This window comes from Neovison vison, chromosome 8 (genome assembly GCF_020171115.1).
Source record: "Neovison vison isolate M4711 chromosome 8, ASM_NN_V1, whole genome shotgun sequence".
Taxonomy (NCBI): domain Eukaryota; kingdom Metazoa; phylum Chordata; class Mammalia; order Carnivora; family Mustelidae; genus Neogale; species Neogale vison.
In genome coordinates, this window is record NC_058098.1 from 30,044,952 (window position 1) to 30,062,934 (window position 17,983).

A 17,983-nucleotide genomic window follows, 5' to 3' on the forward strand; every position below is an offset into this window, starting at 1 on the left:
CACCTGGGTGGCTCAATCACTTAAGCATCCGACTCTTGATTTCTGTTCTGGTGGTGATCTCAGGGTCATGGGGTCCAGCCCCCTGTGCGCTCTGTGCTCAGTGGAGAGTCTACTTCGGATTCTTCTCCTCCTCTGCCCTTCCCTCCCCACCACCGCCCCCCCCCACAGCCTCTCATCTCTCTCTCTCTCTGATAAATAAGTTAATCTTTATTAAAAAAAAAAAAGAAAGAAAGAAAAGACAATACTGGAATATCACTGGCAGTTTCTCCTGAGTGGTAGCCTTAGGAGTGCAGATTTCCATTTTCTTCATCAAGCATTTCTAGTTTTCCCCATAGGAACTATATAAGCATAAAATTTTTTCCCAGCTTTAATGAAAATATATCAATTTTTTGGAAATGAAATTGGCAGTGTGAAAGATAAAATAGTTTAAATAATAACAGTTTAAAAACTTATCTGAAACAAGGTTGTAAAGACGGGTTTATATTTTGTTTTTCAGTCTTAGCTCCCTGAAGGGCCTCAGACATGAGAACATTTCCCTTTTTGGGGCTGTCTGTCACTATTCTTTGGGCCTGACTCTGCTCTCTGGGGGGAAACGTGAGCTGGTGGCTGCTGAGTCAACACATCTGAGCCACGGCCCTCCTAGTAGCACCCGCTTGGGGACTTGGGCCACCTGCTTGGTTATGCTTGGCTATTATGGAGGTGGATTCCACAGGCCCTCACTGGAGGGGGTAGAGGGGGTGGAGTGGGTGCCTGGGATATAGATCACTCTCTTGCCCTTCCACTAATAATCAGACACCGATCAATAAACACTGCTCATGGAGAGAGAGAGAGAGAGAGAGAGATAAATCTAGAAACAGACTCTTAACTATAAGGAACAAACTGATGGTCACCAGAGGGGAGGTGGGTGGGGGATGGATGAAACAAGTGATGGGAATTGGGAAGAGCAGTTGTCATGACTGAGCCCTGGGTGGCTATGGAAGTGCTGAGTCACTATATTGTACACCGAAACTAATATTACACTGCATCTTAACTAACTGGAATTTAAATAAAAACCTCAAAAGCCCCCCAAATGCGATCTACTCATGAAATAGGGTGGAACGCAGTCAACTGTAAAAGGTACAATAATATAAATAGCAAGATAGGGATGGCTTTACATTTTATTTTACTTAAAAATTTTTCCTTTTGAAATAATTTCAGACTTACAAAACAGTTGCAAAAATAATAAAATGTTTACATCTTACATAACCACAGCACAATGATAAATATCAGAAAATTAGCACCGATGGAGTATTATTAACTAATCCAAAGTCTTAGTAAGCGTTCCACATTTGTCCCACCAATGTCCTTTTTTCTCTTTCAGGGTCCAATTTAGGATCTCCCACTGCTTTCAGTTCTATCTCTTTATTCTTGTTTAATCAGGAACAGTTCCTCAGCCTTTCCTTGACATTTTTGGAGAGTTATTCTGTAGGTCAGTGCTGTCCGGTATACCTTTTTTTTAAAACTCTCTGGTAGAATGTTCTGCAATGACAGAAACACACAATATCTGTGCTGTGTACTGTGGCAGCCATGAGCCATATAAAAATAGCATTTAGAATGTGGCTCGTGGGGCTAAGTAACTGAGTTTTACATCAATAGCTTAATTTGTGGGAAATAGCTATGGTGCAAAGTGGCTGTATGGAACGAGACACTTCTTGAATGGCCCACATTTGGGTTTTTTGACATTTCCCCATGATTGGCTTCAGATTATGAGTTTTGGCAAGAATAGCATAGATGAGATGATATACCCTCCTTAGGATCCCAGGCAAAGGGGGCAGGAGACCATGTAGGCCAGGATTTTTATTGTGGTAACATACACATAAAATTTACCATTCTAACCATTGTGGGGTGTGCAGTTCCCGGGCATTAAGAACATTCATTGTTGTGCAGCCTTTATCACCTTCCATTGCTGGAACTTTTCCATCTTTCCCAACTGAACCTCTCTACGCATTTCCTCAAAAATTTAAAAATAGAATTACAGGGGCGCCTGGGTGGCTCAGTGGGTTAAAGCCTCTGCTTTCGGCTCAGGTCATGATCCCAGGGTCCTGGGATCAAGCCCCGCATCGGGCTCTCTGCTTGGCAGGGAGCCTGCTTCCTCCTCTCTCTCTGCCTGCCTCTCTGCCTACTTGTGATCTCTCTCTGTCAAATAAATAAATAAAATCTTTAAAAAAAAATAAAAAATAAAAATAGAATTATCAAAAGATCTGGCAAGTCTCCTTCTGGAGGTATACCCACAGAAATGAAAGCAGGGACTTCAACAGATATTTGTACCTCCACGTTCACAGCAACATTATTCACAACTGGCCAAAGGTAGAAGCAGTGGACAAATGGACAAAATGTGGTCTCTCCATACAATGGAATCTTATTCAGCCTTCAAAAGGAAGGAAATTCTAACACATACTATAACAGGGATGCACTTTGAAGACACTATGCTACATGAAATAAGCCAGTCACGAAATGACAAATATTGTATTATTCCATTTACATAAGCTCTCTAGAACAGTCAAACTCCTAGAGACAGGAAGTAGCATAGGAGCTTCTAGGAGCCGGGGAGCAATGGAGAGTGGAGACTTAGTGTTTAATGGGTAGAGAGGTTCAGTTGGAGAAGATGAAAAATTCTGGAAATGGACGGTGGTGATGGCTGCACAGCAGTGTGAATACTGCCAGAGAACTGTACACTTACCAGTGGTTAGAATATGTTAAATTTTATGTTCTGTATATGTTACACCACAATAAACAGCCATCCTGTCCCATAGCAGCTGCACCATTTCACATTCGTACCAGTAATGTACTAGGGTTCCAGTTTCTCCATATCCTTGCCAACACTTGTTATTTTCTTGTTTGTTGGTTTTATAGTAGCCATCCTAAAGGTTTGTATCTGCTATAGACCAAAGGTTTATGCCCCCCCCCCAATTTATATTTTAAAATCCAATCCCCAATGTGATGGTATTTGGAGGTGGTATCTTCGGGAGGTGATTTGGGTCACAAGTGTGGAGCACTTATGGATCAAATTAGTGCTCTTTTATTTTTAAAAGATTTTATTTATTTGTTTGACAGACAGAGATCACAAGTAGGCAGAGACGCAGGCAGAGAGAGCAGGGGAAGCAGGCTCCTTGCTGAGCAGAGAGCTGGATGCAGGGCTCGATCCCAGAACCCTGGGATCATGACCTGAGGGAAGGCAGAGGCTTTAACCCACTGAGCCACCCAGGTGCTCCAAATTAGTGCTCTTTTAAAGAGACCCAGAGATCTTCCTTGCTCACATGATGGGAGCATCACGTGAGGACAGCAAGAAGCCTGTGTTTCTGAAGTAGCAAGTGAGTGTCTATGAGACACCAAATCTACTGGCACCTTGATCTTGGACTTCCCTGTCTCCAGAATTAGAAATATGTGTTTGTTGTCTGGGCCTCCCAGACAGCAGCCCAAATGGGCTAAGATAGTATCTCATTGTGTTTTTGAGAAAGCTGTGGTTTTTGTTTGTTTGTTTGTTTGTTTGTTTTTTTCCTAATATAAGGGTAGAGACAGGGGTGAAAACTGCATTTGGAAGCCAGTCGTCACACTCCCATATTCTTTTTTTTTTTTAAATTTTTTATTTATTTGACACAGGGAGAGAGAGATCACAAGTAGGCAGAGAGGCAGGTGGAGAGAGAGGGGGAAGTAGGCTCCCCGCTGAGCAGAGAGCCCGATGCAGGGCTCGATCCCAGGACCCTGACATCATGACCCGAGCCAAAGGCAGAGGCTTTAACTCACTGAGCCACCCAGGTGCCCCTCCCGTGTTCTTCCTGCAGGAATTAGATATGAGGTCATGGATTGGAGTAGGTAGCAGGCAAGATGAATTCTCGAACCAATTGGCATTCACCCTGTCTTGGCTAAACAAGACATACTGGCTTTATTACAGTTAGTTGAGTTCAGGTGTGATAATAACATTTTATAAATGCTGAATGTTGTGAAATATCCACAGGGTTACTAATAAATAAAATCTCATCTAAAAAATGTTCAGGCATTTTCCTGTGGCTTAGTTTGGGAGCACTGACTTTTAAGATAGGTGTGTACTCAGGCATTTGCATGTGATCTCTGCCAAAGCACCTCCCACTTCCCTACCCTCCCCACCCCCACCCCTCCCCCGGCCCCAGAGGAGAGAGAGAACCTCAAGCCGGCTCCCCACTGAGTGTGGAGCCAGAGGTAGGACTTGATCTCCCTACCCTGGGATCATGACCTGAGTCAAAGGCAGATACTTAACTGACTGAACCACTCAGGTGCCCAGCCTTTCACTTTTAAGTTGCAGTATAAAGTATAACAATCTTGACTGTACAGCTGATGCATTTTTACATCTGTACAAGCCCATATATCCACCACTCACATCAAGATATAGAATATTTCTGGGACACCAGGCTGGCTGGGTGGTTCAGTCGGTTAATCGCCTGCCTTCAGCTCAGGTCATGATCCCAGAGCTCTGGGATCAAGCCCCATGTCAGGCTCCCTGCTCAGCAAGAAGTCTGCGTCTCCCCCTGTCCCTCCCCCTGGTCATGTACATGCTCTCTCTCTCAAATAAATGAAAAAAAAAAACTTTAAAACAATGATAGAGAACATTTCTATTCCCTGCAAAATTTCCCTTGTACCCACCCAGAAGTAACCAGTGAATAATTTCTATTTATGTAGATGAGTTTTGCCAGTTTTTGAACCTTGCCTTACCTTGCCACTGAAGGAACAAACAGGATGTATTCTTTGTGCTTGACTTGGTTAACTGTGGTTCCCATTTATCCTGGTGACAGTCATCCATGTTATGTGTAGTGATCGATTGTCTTTTTCACTGCTGTATACTATTCCATAATGTGAGCACACCACTGTTGGTCTCTTCATTCTCCTGCTGAGGGAAACTTTGGGTTGTTTCCAGAGTTTGGCAATTGCGAACAAAGCCACTATGAACACTAGGTATCCTGTACATTTTTAGTTGGACACACAGCTAAGGGAGTGGTGGCTGGGTGATAGACTTGGCATGTTTAAGTTTAGTAAGAACTGCCATTTTCTGAATCTTTTAATATCTCTTAAAACCGGGAAAAATAAACCTCAACCTGGTTATTGTGAGAGTATTTAGTGGGCTCTAGGGTATAAGACTTTAAGCCTGTACCTGGAACACAGTGGGGGCTTAGTAATTGCTGGCTTCTGCCCCAAGCAGAGGAAGGGCCAGGCAGTTGGCACTGTGGGGAAGTACCTGCCTCAGACCCTTGGGCAGAGAAGCTTCCCACGCAGCACTAAAGACCCACACCCAGCAGGCGGGGCAAGTCAGTCGCGGCTCCCCTGCCCAGCTCTTACCTACCCAGCTTCCTCCCACCGCGATCCTGCTTCCCCAGGAGTCACCCTGTGAACTTCGCGTATCACCCTGTATTTATTGAGCACTAACTGTGTGCCAGGTCCTAGGTGCCCAGGTACAAATGACATAAAGACCCTCCCCTTTCAAATTACTTGGCGGGAGGAGTGATTGCTTAGCGTAGGGAGCACGGTGACCCAGCCGACCACTGACTCCGAGGTCGGCCGTCCACTTGGATTTTGGATTTCCCCCGGACGTTGCTCGAGACAAACAAGGAAAGAAAATAATCTGATCCTCTACGCCCCAGCAGGGACCTAGGTCGGTCCGGGAGCGCGGTCCGGCGTGTCCAGGTCCGGGAGCCAAGGCCAAGCGCCCCCAGCCAACTGCCCTCTGGCTCTGGTGGGCCGAGAAGCCCCGCCCCCGCCGTCTGGCCAATGGCCGCGGGGTCCCGCCCCTCCCCGCCGCGCCCCCTCCCTGTTGGGGAGGGTTCCGGAGTGTCCGCGGAGGTCGGCGGGTCGCGGAGTGGTGGCTACCCGAGGTAAGTTAGCAGCCCTGGGCCCTCTGTCCCGTCGGCTCAGGGCACGCGGATCCCGTTCGGGGAGGTGGCCAGCGGCGTCAAGAGCCGAGTGGGACTCGGAGTCCGCCCGGCGCACGGGGGTCAGGGACGCCACTGGGTGCGTGGGCCTGGGGAAGAGCGCACGAGCAGTTCGCCGCAGCAAGGACTCCACGAGCCTCAGCCAGCCCCGGGGGTGGCGCGGGGCGTCTGCCCGGACTGGAGGGGAAGTTGGCGGGAAGAAGGCAGGCGCCGGTTGCGGAGCTCCTGCAGCCTCCCCGCAGGCCAAGGGTGACTTCGGGGCGAGGCCTGGCCCGGGCGCGCCAACCTCCCGGAGCCGGGGCCGCGCCTACAAGTCTGGGGCCGCCGTCCTCCCCGGAGCCATGACAGTTCTCGGGGGGGGGGGGTGACAGCTGCTCAGAACAGCCTCCCTCCCTCAGCGAGCCTGGTCCCGGTCCCATCCAGCAATCGGAGCCCAGTCGGTGAGGCCTCGCCCCTCTCGGCCGGTGGTTATTTCTTTCCTGGACGCTCTCAGAGCCTCCGGGTGGTTGGGGTAGACAGCTCTCCTTGCAGCGTCGGTCCGCCCTTCTCTGAGACCGGAAGGAGATGCTGGGAAAACAAAAACAAATAAAAAAAAAATCGACGTTCTCGTGTGCATGCTGTGGAGTCGCAAAAACTTTTGGAAGTACAGTCAACAACCTGAGAACCGTGACTGCCATAGAGGGAATGCACTCGGGCTTGTCTGAACGATTTACAGTTCTTTCAAGAGAAGGGACTAAATGTTTCAGCATCACGGGCACACCCTTATCCAGCAACTCCCCTCACCCAAGCTGTGCCCTTGGTCCCTCTGGGGCTGTGAGTCTCACTTGCTGCAGCAGGGCCTATATTCTGCAAGGTGTTATGGTGAGCTGCAAAGAGGCAGCAGGTCCTGGGTTCAACTCCTGACAGGGCCACTGGTCTGCTTGTGCAACCTGGCATCATTTCTCCTCTCCTAAATGAAAGAAACTTAGGATGGGCCCGCCTATAGTGGAACGGTGAATAAATGTGAACAAATATAGGTTTCCTTTCTTTTTGGTTGGAGCATGTTATACTTCATACTCCCCACTCCCACCCCCCCCTTTTTTAAAAGATTATTTATTTATTTATTTATTTGAGAGAGAGAGAGAGAGAGAGATCACAAGCAGGCAGAGAGGCAGGCAGAGAAAGAGATGGGAAGCAGGCTCCCTGGTGAGCAGAGAGCCCGATATGGGGCTTGATCCCAGGACCCTGGGATCACGACCTGAGCCGAAGGCCGAGGCTTTAACCCACTGAGCCACCCAGGCGCTCCCCCACCCCCCTTTTAAAAGGTTTTATTTATTTGTCAGAGGGAGAGAGCAGGGGGAGCGGCAGGCAGAGGGAGAACTGGCCGAGCAAGGAGCCTGATTCCAGACTTGATCCCAGGACCCTGGGGTCATGACCTGAGTTGAAGGGAGATGCTTCACCAACTGAGCCACCCAGGAGTCCCCAAACTTCCCAAACTCTTATGCCTAAGGGCTGAGGCTCAGATGCAGAAGAATGTATTACTTGACTCTCTCCTGGTACCTCTCTGGATGCCATGGAAGAGAAGGAGAAAGGATCATTTAGCCACCTTAGAGTTGTTCTTTGCTCACCTCCTGAAGGCTCAGAGGAGGCCCACCCCCGCCAAATCTCCTTGATCCTCTTTTTTTTTTTTTTAAAGATTTTATTTATTTATTTGATAGCGAGAGATCACAAGCAGGCACAGAGGCAGGCAGAGAGAGAGAAAGGGAAGCAGGCTCCCTGCCGAGCAGGGAGCCCGACGCGGGACTCGATCCCAGGACCCCGAGATCATGACCTGAGCCGAAGGCAGCGGCCCAACCCACTGAGCCACCCAGGCGCCCCTCTCCTTGATCCTCTTGACCTCTGTCATTAACACATTAACCAGCAGGAATGTTGCCCCTGGTGGCTAACAAAGCAAGGCATGTAACATGAGGCTATGAGGCCTAGAGTCCCGCCCACGCCAGGCACCTGTGTGTTTGCTCCAGCCTGACCCTCTGTCTTCTGACCCCTTCCTTCCCACAAAACCTACTTGGACATGTTCCAGCATCTTAAGCTTCACTTGTTCAAAATGGAGCTTTGGAGACCTCTCTGTACCACAGCTTCTCCACCAGATTCGCTAGCCTGCCTGAATGGCACCCTCCATCCACCAACACCTGAGCATCCTTGATTCTTCTCTCTTCCTCACTTCCCACATCCGCAGCACACCAGGAACCCAAGCACCTCTCACTACCTCCGAGGGCAGCATTCCCGCCATCCCCATCCTGTGGCCCCTTCCTTTAGCCTCCTGATTTATCTCCCTGCTTCCATCCTGGCCCCTCCACAATCCAGGTTTTCACAACTACCAGGGAGGTCTTTAACAAAAGTTCAGGCCTCTCCCTTCCCTGCTCAGAACCCCCTGATGGCCTCCCATCTCACTCCAAAAAACCCCCCCAAAACAACCCCCAGAGTCCTTTCCTGCAACACCCCACATGAGCCACCTCTCCTAACCTCCTTGATCTTGATCTCTGCCCCTCCCCCTAGCTTTCTAAACCTGGACCCCCCAGACCTATTTTCTGTTCTTCAAACATGCCAAGCTCATTTACGCCTTAGGACTTCTAATTTGCTGTGCTGCCCTCCAACCCCCACCCCCAGAGCTGATCCTGTTACAGCCCAGAAGGCCTCAGCTCAAATGTCAGGGATTCAGAAAGACTTCCCTGACCACCTCCATTCATGCAACATACCTTTCTCCAGGGGTTCTGTCTCATTACCCTGCTTTATTTTCTTATGATTAATGTCTGGAATTCTTTTTTATGTATATGTTTACTGATTTGTTATCTGTCCACCCCAATAGAATATAAATTGGATGATGGCAGAGATCTTGTCCCTCTTATTCCCTACAGCTCTCCCTGAGGGGGGAGGCAGGTAAGAAACTCACAGACAACCCCATCTATAATTGCAAATTGTGGTAAGTGCTACCTAAGCAACTAGTAGCAATTACTAGTAATTGAGGCACTTCTAAATGTGAACCTTATGTGGTTGAACTATTGTGTTGTCAAAACAAGCTCTCTAAGCCATTTTAGGGGTGAAGAGAAACCTGCAAAGGACTGGTAATTTGCCCCAGATCACACAGTGAGTGTAACCAGCCTCCTACCCTAAGAACATGTATGCAACAAGCCTTAATGGTGGGCTTGCAGTCATGTTCTAGAAAGAACCTGATCCTGGAGCCTGAAGACTTCTGTTTTTTGCTCTTCCACTAACTAGCAAGCCCCTTAATTTCTTGGTACTTTGTTTTCTTCACATTTAAAGTAGGATGATCCTACTATTATTTTGGGCTTTTCTTTTTTTTTTTTTTTTTTTTCCTGGTACACACCAGGGAAGCAGCACTTTTTGGTGGAGCCCACTTGCTGTCAGCAGCTAGGAGCACAAACAGACCTTGGGACAATGGCAGGGAGCCAGAGCCCTCCCCAACACTGACCAGCCTGCAGGGAAGAAATGGGGCCTAGAGCTGGATCTGATTGCTTTTGGTCATCAATTCATTTTTTTTAAACGATTTTATTTATTTATTTGACAGAGATCACAAGTAGGCAGAGAGGCAGGCAGAGGTGGTGGGGGGAGGCAGGCTCCCCGCTGAGCAGAGAGCCCGATGCAGGGCTCGATCCTAGGACCCTGGGACCATGACCTGAGCTGAAAGCAGAGGCTTTGACCCACTGAGCCACCCAGGCGCCCCGGTCATCAGTTCATTTTTAAGCAAATTTCTTGAGGGCCTCTGGGACTCAGGCAGTCATAAAATTAGACGATTAAAGAAAGAAGCAAGCACTCCAGAGAATTGAGAAAGGAATCATTGCCTTTTGTCCCACCCCATTCCCAACTCTGTTACCATACCTGGTATGCTTTCTTTTCCAGCCTTTTTACCCCCTCCCCCCATCTGTCCTTTTATGGGCCAGAACCCGCCATCACTTCAGAATCTAGACAGCAATGACGTTCGCGGAGGAAAAGACTTACGAGTATATCCGCTACCATTACAGCAATTTTGTCGACCGCATTCATGTTCTGGAGATACTGCCTTACCTGTCCTGCCTCACCACAAGTGACCAGGTGAGCTGGGGGCATGGTCCTCTGACTGACTCGGTGCAGGGGCATGGGGCTCGGAGCTTTCCGCCACAGCCAGGGCCAACTCCTTCCTTCTCCATCTTCTGCATCCTGCTTCTTGACCTTGACGCTTCTCTAACTTGCAGAATGAAGTGTGGTTCAGGCTGGCCTTTTCCCACGTGGCTGAGCTCCCTCTTGCGTCCATATGGTGTAGTGCTAAAAAAGTAGGGAGGGTGCTGGCTGCCTGAGATGTCTGGGCTTCCGTCCCCTCACGTGCTCCCCTCGGGACTTAACCTTGACGTCGTCTCTTGTCATTGTTCCTGCTCAGTGTTGACTCCATTCACCTTATCACGGGACCCTGTCCTGACAGGGAGCCCAGGGCTCAGTTTTGACAGCTCGCGGGAGCCAGGCTGCCCTAGCCTCTCAGAACTGGCTGTGGCCCCCAGTGAAGTGGGGCTGGCCGCCTCCCAGTTCTAGCTGCTCCCAGTGGCTCCGGCTCTCTGCTGCCACCACGCGGCTGTGCTGATGGTGGTGCGGGCCTGTGGCTGTTGTAATTCGGGCCCCCTCCCTTGGATTAGGGGGCATAGGGGGTGCCTCCTGACTAGTTCTGCAGGATATGTTTCCTGTGGGTCTTCGTTTCTGCTCTCTGTTTGCCCGTCTGCATGTGGGAATTCAGTGCCCATAAAACCTTCTCTGCCCTGAGACTCCTTATCAGAGTCTCCCAGCATCCCAGCCTCCTGATTCTTAGCATTGGCTTCCTCTCTCTGTCCCTTTACCTCCTTTTCATCTTCTGTTTCCTCTGTACCCTTTCCTCTGCTGTTAATCCAAACCCTTTCTTTTTGCCTTCAGGGCTACCTGAACAAACCCCGGGCTTTGGTGAAGGACTAACTAGGATCTGTCTGTAGGGTCTTTGTTACCTTATTTCTGCTAAGCTTCTGTTTCCTCACCAGTAGAGTCGGGACAGTAGCTCTCAGCATCCTGAGCACAGGGCCTGGCACACAGTAAGAGCCTGTTTCCTAGTAACTGCCTTTAAACTTGGGCCCAAACACTGGCCTTGTCCTGGGCTCTGACTGAGTTTCAGATGGCTGCCTTGCTCCTGGGGCTACTTGGAGCCTCTCTCTGCAACTGTCCCCTCCTGAGTAGGGAAGGGGCCAGGGCCCCCTGGCTTGAACAGGGCAGCTGGCTGTGTCTTCCAGGACCGACTGCGGGCCTCTTGCCAGCTCTCTGGGAACCAGGGCACCCTCTGGGAGCTCTTCAGCAGCCTTCGGCGGCGGATCGGCTGGGTGGAGTCCCTCATCAGTGCACTGAGGGCCTGTGAGCTGGTGGATCTTGCTGACGAAGTGGCTCGCATCTACCACAGCAACCTGCCCGGTGAGCTTCCTGCTGTGGCCCTCCTTGTGGAACCCCTGTTGGTTCCCTTGGCCTCCATTCAGCCTCTCCCCTCACCTCTGTACTCCTGCCTCCCTCTGTCACTTTCCCTCCCATGACTCCTAGGCAGTAGACAAACCTGGGTGTGGATCACAGCTTAGCTTCTTGTTAGCCATGTCCCTTCAGCCAAGTCCCTTCATTTCTCTAAACCTCAGTCTTCCCATCTGTAAAATGGGGCTCACGGCCAGACATCTACATTGTAGGACTGTGGTTGGTACCACGAGATGATGGATGTGGGACTGGACACCTCCCATGTGCTCACCAGATGGGACTTCCTCTAATTTTTGTGGCTGTGACATTTGCTTCCCTCCTCTTTCTCACTTCCTCTTGTCTCTCTTTCAGTTGACTGCCTTCTCTCCACTCTACTCGACTCTTCTCTTCTCTTCCCTTCCCCCTTCACTGTCTCCTCTTTCTTCCTCATGGGTTCCTTCCTTCCTTTCCCTCATCTCGTCCTCTCCCCCTCACTTCCCCTGGAGTCTTCTCAGTGCTGCACCCCAGCTGCAGAGTTACCCTTCCAGGCCAAGTGGCCAGAGGGGTCTGGTGAGGTCAGGTCTGAGCAGTCATAACAGGAAGAAAATTCAAACCAGCCCTATTTATGTTTTAGACTAGAGACAACTCCTGAGACCCTGACGAGATTTACAGCCTTAGAATAGCTTCCTGTTTGCTTTTTTTTTTTTTTTCCTTTCCCTCCCTCCCTCTCCCTCCCTCCCTTCCATCCTTCTTTCTGAGGGGTCAGTTAATGTGACAGCCACCAGCAAAGAGGAGGAGAAAGCCACTGGGTTCCAGAATGACAGGGGAGAGAGAAGTGGTGACCGCTGACCCAGTCTGGGTTGTGAGAGGCTTGTGGAGTGCCCCCCATGCTCCCCACAACCTCTCCCACCCTACTCCTTCTACCTCTCCTGGTTTTTGTCCTCCCTACCTTCCTCTCTCCCTCCTGCTACTGCCTCCCACTCAATGAGTCTTGTCTCTTCTAAGTACATCCTACATCAGGACAGCTTTGGGAGTTGGGGGTGGGGGCTGATAGTCATTGACCTGGGGGTCCAGGAACACGCAGGCCTTTCCTGTCATTGGGAGAATCCATGATTCCCCCTTGACATCACTCTATCTTTGCCTCCAGGGGTCCGGAACCAGCCTCCAGCCCCAGTGGAACCACAGTTAGTTCCTGCTGAAGTTCCACGGCCCTCTAAACCTGCTGTGGCCCCCAGGGCCCCCCACAACGGCTACAGAGAGGAGGAGCCAAGTTTCCCCTTGCCAGTCCAGGACACCCAGCCATCAGAGTCCCCGGAAGAGGTGTGTCCTCACAGTCTACTTTGGGCCTCCTGCTTTTGTGTTCCTATCTTTCCAGCTGCTAGACGCTCTCTTCTCTCCCAACCACAAACCATGTCTAATCTCTGCTCGGAACCTCAGGGCTCCCTCGGTGGAGGTAGGCTCCAAACCAGCTTTCAGACTGCTGAGCTGGGCTTCACCCTGTGGCAGTGCTCAATCCTCTTACCAGCCAGCTATAAAGCCACAGTTTTGTGGTCTTTGCAGTGGTTTGTGTGATGAGGTGAGCTACATCGAGGGACCAGGGAATGAACAGTGGAGGGGTACTGGGGAAGCAGGAGGTAATGGGGTGGTTGGAGTACTTACTGCCAGTAAAGCTGATTCAGAGCAGACATGGCTGATTCTGTTGGGATGTCCAGGAGATGTCAGACCATGAACTTGAAGCCCAAGAAAGGGGTCTGTGCAATAGTATCAGAGAGGAGAACCTTTTACAGGGCAAGGCAGATGAATAGAGACTCCCCATGGGACGGTGTGTGTTTTTGGTGAGGTAGGTTCCTGTAGACAGGGTCTGGCAATGACCAAAGCCCGGGCTAGGGGCTTCCTCAGTTTCTGTACTCCGTGCTATGGGCTGAGACCTGTAGGAGATGCCCACTTCTGGGAAAAGCAATTGCCTCATTTGTATTTTCCCTCTTGCAGAGTTCAAAGAAAGTCCCACTGATGCCCCATTCTGGGGATGTCCTGAGGAGGCCCGCTGGCCCCCTGGAGTCCTCCTCTGACATGGCGGCCTTCAGCCCTCTGACCTCCAGTGGACATCAAGAGCAGGACACAGAACTAGGCGGTGCCCACACACCAGGTATGTGTGGAATCTGGAGTTCTGGGGCCTCTCCAACCCAGTGAGGGTGAAGACTTAGAGTTGCCCCCCTTGCACAGGAGGCAAGGGGGAATAAAGGGAGTTTACCTCAGGGAGCAACTCAGTTCCTTAGAGGGCATATCCATATTTTCTGTTTAGCAAACTGTTCCAACATTTAGTAGCTTAAAATATAATGATTTAGCTCATGATTCTGTGGGTTAGCAATTTGGGCTGGTTCAGGGTAGTTCTTCAGGTCTCGGCTGAATTCCCTCTTGTATACACGTTGATGCCCACACACACGTACGCTCTGCTTATGCCTGGTGGCTGGGGCACCTTGGTTCTCTTCAGCTAGTCCTCGTCCTTCACCAGACAAGTCTGTTTCATGGCAGCTGAGCAGAACTCTGAGAGAGCAGGCTCCTGGGCAAAGACTCAACCTGGCAGTTTCATCCTGCCTCATTCTGTGAGCCAAAGCAGGTCACGGAGGCCAGCGCACAGTCAAGGAGTCAGGAAATAGACTCCATCCCTGGATGAGAGGACTGACAGTCACATTGCAGAGGGTGTGGATACAGGTAAGGGAAGAGGATTAGGGCTATTTTGGGACTCTACCAAGAGGACTGACTCTGCAGGGGTTCTCCAGGACCTGGAGGACATTGCAGAAGGCCTGGTCCACCTACTGGCAGGGGAGCCCATGGGCACTGCCCTACCCCAAATGGGGATCTAGCTCCCAGGGAATCACTAAAACTTCTCAGTCCCCAGAGAAAGTAAGATTTTCATCAGGTAAGGGCCTGGACCCCAAACCAGATCTCAGCGCTCCCTCTTGGGAATATAGAAGACGTCCACTCTGACCTCCCAGGCTGGCATTTCTCTGCATCATTATTTCCCAAACTGCATTCCATGGAACATTATGGCCTGCCCCGCGTTTGGTGCCCCTGGGACAGCCACAAGGCACATGAATAGTTACAGGCTCAGAGAAGCCACTTTAGTGGCCTACACTCCTGCCACCCTAGAATTCTTCCCCCAGCACCTGTTTATACTTTGCAATGTCAGCTTGCCATAAAACACCTTTCAGGAAACGCTGATGTGGACCAGAGAGGCAAAGGGCACTTAGATTTCAGTACCTGCATGGATACAGGTCCCACAAGATTCTGTTGTGTGTTAGATTGGAGAGGGTCAGGTGGTACATCAGAATGACTCCTGGCCTTTGTCAGCTATAGAGCCTGGCATGTGTGTTCTCAGAGTTCCACAGGGAAAGCCTTTATGGACTGTCACCACCTGCTTCCTCCTGCTTGTCCCAGTTTAAGCCCTCGTGTCAGGGGTGGCTTGGTCCCTGCACCCTTTGCCCCGGAGTCCATAGGTCTCCTGGGAGATTTGCGCACACTGGGGGCTCACTGGGCCTCTGGTGCCCTGTGACTGCTGGGAGCTCTTCTGCCTGGTCCAGAATTGCTCCTATGGGCGGGGAGGGGTAGGTGGCAGAGGGAGGAGCATCCAGAATTTCCTCCAAGATAAGGAGCAGACCCAGGAGGAAAGGAGGGTGTCCCAGGCAGGAGAAGAAAGAGCAGAGGAGAATGAGTGATCTTTAAGCTCCTAGATGCTATTAGGGAGAGGGACCATTTCACTCTTAGAAGACTCGGCTTTAGGTCAGGGACTAAGGATATATAGGACCAAGAACCCGGGCCTGGGCACAGTGACCAAAGGGACTGTAGAGATTCCCTGGGTAAGAAGTTGGGGGGCTTGGAGGCAGTAGGGACTTGAGCTAGGGCACAGTGGCTCTTCAGCCTTCTGATCCCAGGGTGACTGTGATTTTAGAGTAACGGTCCTGTGATTTGTGTCTCCCCTTTTATTTTGCCCCCTGCAGGCACGGCCTCCAGCCTCCCCTCATCCCGTGGGCCTGTGTCTCCATCTGTCTCCTTCCAGCCCCTGAGCCGTTCCACCCACAGGGCGAGCCGTTTGCCTGCACCCTCCGCGTCAGTGCCATCTGCTGGCACCTCCTCCTCGTCCATGGGCTTGGCCAGTGCCGGGGGCGCTGGTGACTACCGTGAGGCCGGCGTCTGCTCCACGGGGGCTGGGGTGTCCACAAGCTCACTGACCACCAGCATTGCGTCCTCCAGGGTTCCTGCCAGCTCAGCACTTGACAGAACAGTGCCTTCCAAGTTGCCTGCCAGCTCAAAACCCTCAGGGGCAGTAGCCACTAATGTGCTCACAAGTCTGCCACCGTCCAAACTACCCATCAACTCAGTGCGTGCTGGCACAGCAGCACCCAGAGTGCCTACAGGCTTGGTGCCCGAGCCCAGGATGTCCACAAGCACGGTGCCCAGCAAGGCGCCCGCCAGCACTGTGCCCTCCGTCAGGAGCCACACACCCTCAGAGGTGAGTCTTTGCGCTGTCCAACAGTGATCCAGGCTTTTCCCTCTAGCCCTGTCCTTGGACGCTTTCCAGTCCCCAGTCCGTCTCTAGCCTGGGATATCCCAGTGCTGCTCCTCGAGGGTGTAGGGCTAGCTGAGATCTAGCCTCTTCCAGACCCCACATACACCCTTTAGAGTAATAATAATCCTTCAAGCCCCTGAGTGCAGATGCCTTGGGAGGGTTGGGCATGATGGCCACCCCTCTGGTCATGTGCCTTAGCCCATTTAGAGCTTGCAGCTACCCATGGAGCTCAGTAGTGTGTGTTGCAGACTGAACAATGAGGGGCAGCATGGGGCGGCCTGCCTGCCTCAGTGCCCTGCTCCTTACCACTGGAATATCCAGTCTGCCCCACCACGAGCCATTCCTTACTGACTGCAGTCTTAGATGGGACTAACCCGCTGGAGGTAGCCACACTGATGCAGCAGTGCCCCCCCCCCCCACCGCTTCATGGCTGGGGCAAGCCCTTGCAGCCCTGCAGCTGCTGTCTGCCTGGAGCAACCAAGTCCAGGGGACCCTTTAGGCCCATGGCAGGGCTCTGACGCTGTGGCTGCTCCATGGCCCTCCGCCCAGGCAGAACGTCAGAGTAGGATGGGGCCATAGCGACCAAGGGCTCCAGGAGGGTGGGGGTGAACTTACAGGCAGGCCAGTGAGTAGCAAGAGGGGTACATTGGAGGAAGTCACCACTGGTACCCCAGCCAGCAGAGCCTTGTTCCCCGAATCCCCCACTGCCCTCTCGTACCATCAGTGGGTTGAGTCTCCAAGAGGGGGCGGCTTCCTTTCTGGACTTCGGGCTGGGAATTGGAGGGTTGGAATGCTAGTTCATGGCCTGGCTGGAAATGGGGTTGCAACTTGGCTGTCTCCCTGCCATCCCCAGTCCCTTTCAGCCCCTCCTTTCTTTCCCAGGAGACTGCAGGAGCTCCAGGGCCCACCATCTCCACCAGAGACAGCTTGCCCGAGCCAAACCCAAGCTCTTCTGGCTGGGAGTCCGAGTTGGAGCTGAGCAAGCCAGGCTGTCTGGCCTCCCGGGTGGACAGTGAGCCATTCTCGGGCTGCTCTGCGGACCTGGCCCTCAGCTACAGCAAGTCCTTGGATGCGGGGCCTGACAATGCCCCAGAGGAGAACGAGTACCAGTCGGTAGATTCCATTAGGATCCAAGTGACCCAGGACCCCAGCGTTGACCTGCTGGAGGGTAATCCTGGGCCGCGTGCCACCCCGGAGCCCCTGGAGGAGGAGGATTACATCCAGGTCAGCACCTGGGCTCCGTGGCTCAGGGCAGCTGCTACTGGGGTGTTCCTGACCTTGTTCCTGGCAGTGGTCTACAGGCGGCGCCTGCTCCAGTGAAGCCCCTGGGTCCTCTGTGCTGGGAATCTGCTCCCTTTCCCAGAAGACATCCAGCCCAAGCACGGACTGTGCTGTCTTCCTGCCTTGTCCCTTTTGTGGGGCTGGTGGAGCCTGGGTCAGAGGGGATCCAGGGGGCCTCAGGCCACATTTCTGTCCCAGCTCATGCCCTCTCCATGTGCTATAGACCTTGCCTACCCTGCAATCTGGATTATCACCTTTATTCTCTGGAGGAGGTGAGGTACGCCCATCCAGGTTGTATACCCATTTGTCTGAGTCCACAGATCGGGAAGTACCACTGGTTGGCAATGCCCCCCATCCTGCCCCTGTGCAGTGGCGGTGGGGCGGGGCGGACCTCCACAGGACCTTGCTCCAGACCCCAAAAGCCCAGCCATTGCTCTAGGAGCATCAGGGTGGTCCATCTCCAGGGACATGGCTGCTTGTGGTCCCTCAAGAGGTGGAGGAGGTCCAGACATTCTCCTGGACCTTGGGGAATGTAAGCTGCTCAGCTAAGGACTGCCTCTGAAGCCTCTCTCCAGCCTCCTCACTACAGCCTTTCCTTCCCTTCTGGTCTCCATGTTCTTTAGCTGGGAGGAGGGCGGATTTGGGGAGGAGAGGCCTGCCAGGCAGAGCTTAGACCAAGGTTTGGATTTCAGCTCCACCCCTTCCTGGGCTGTGTGGC

At 51.9% G+C, this 17,983-nt stretch overlaps 1 protein-coding gene across 3 annotated transcripts in view; it reads left to right on the plus strand.

Annotated features, from left to right (window-relative positions):
- MAVS (mitochondrial antiviral signaling protein) overlaps positions 1–17,635 on the plus strand; it is a 33,278-nt gene extending 15,643 nt beyond the window's left edge. The window contains exons 1-8 of one of the 3 annotated variants that reach the window (XM_044263380.1): positions 5,858–5,879; positions 8,782–8,852; positions 9,834–10,025; positions 11,216–11,390; positions 12,565–12,737; positions 13,407–13,563; positions 15,416–15,927; positions 16,867–17,635. In XM_044263380.1, the coding sequence (XP_044119315.1) occupies positions 9,906–10,025; positions 11,216–11,390; positions 12,565–12,737; positions 13,407–13,563; positions 15,416–15,927; positions 16,867–17,304 (1,575 nt within the window). In that variant the 5' untranslated portion in view covers positions 5,858–5,879; positions 8,782–8,852; positions 9,834–9,905 and the 3' untranslated portion in view covers positions 17,305–17,635. Of the gene's footprint in view, positions 1–5,838; positions 5,880–8,781; positions 8,853–9,833; positions 10,026–11,215; positions 11,391–12,564; positions 12,738–13,406; positions 13,564–15,415; positions 15,928–16,866 lie in introns of those variants that run through there. The other 2 variants (XM_044263378.1, XM_044263379.1) reach the window with 2 other exon arrangements.
- The last annotated feature ends 348 nt before the right edge of the window (positions 17,636–17,983 follow it).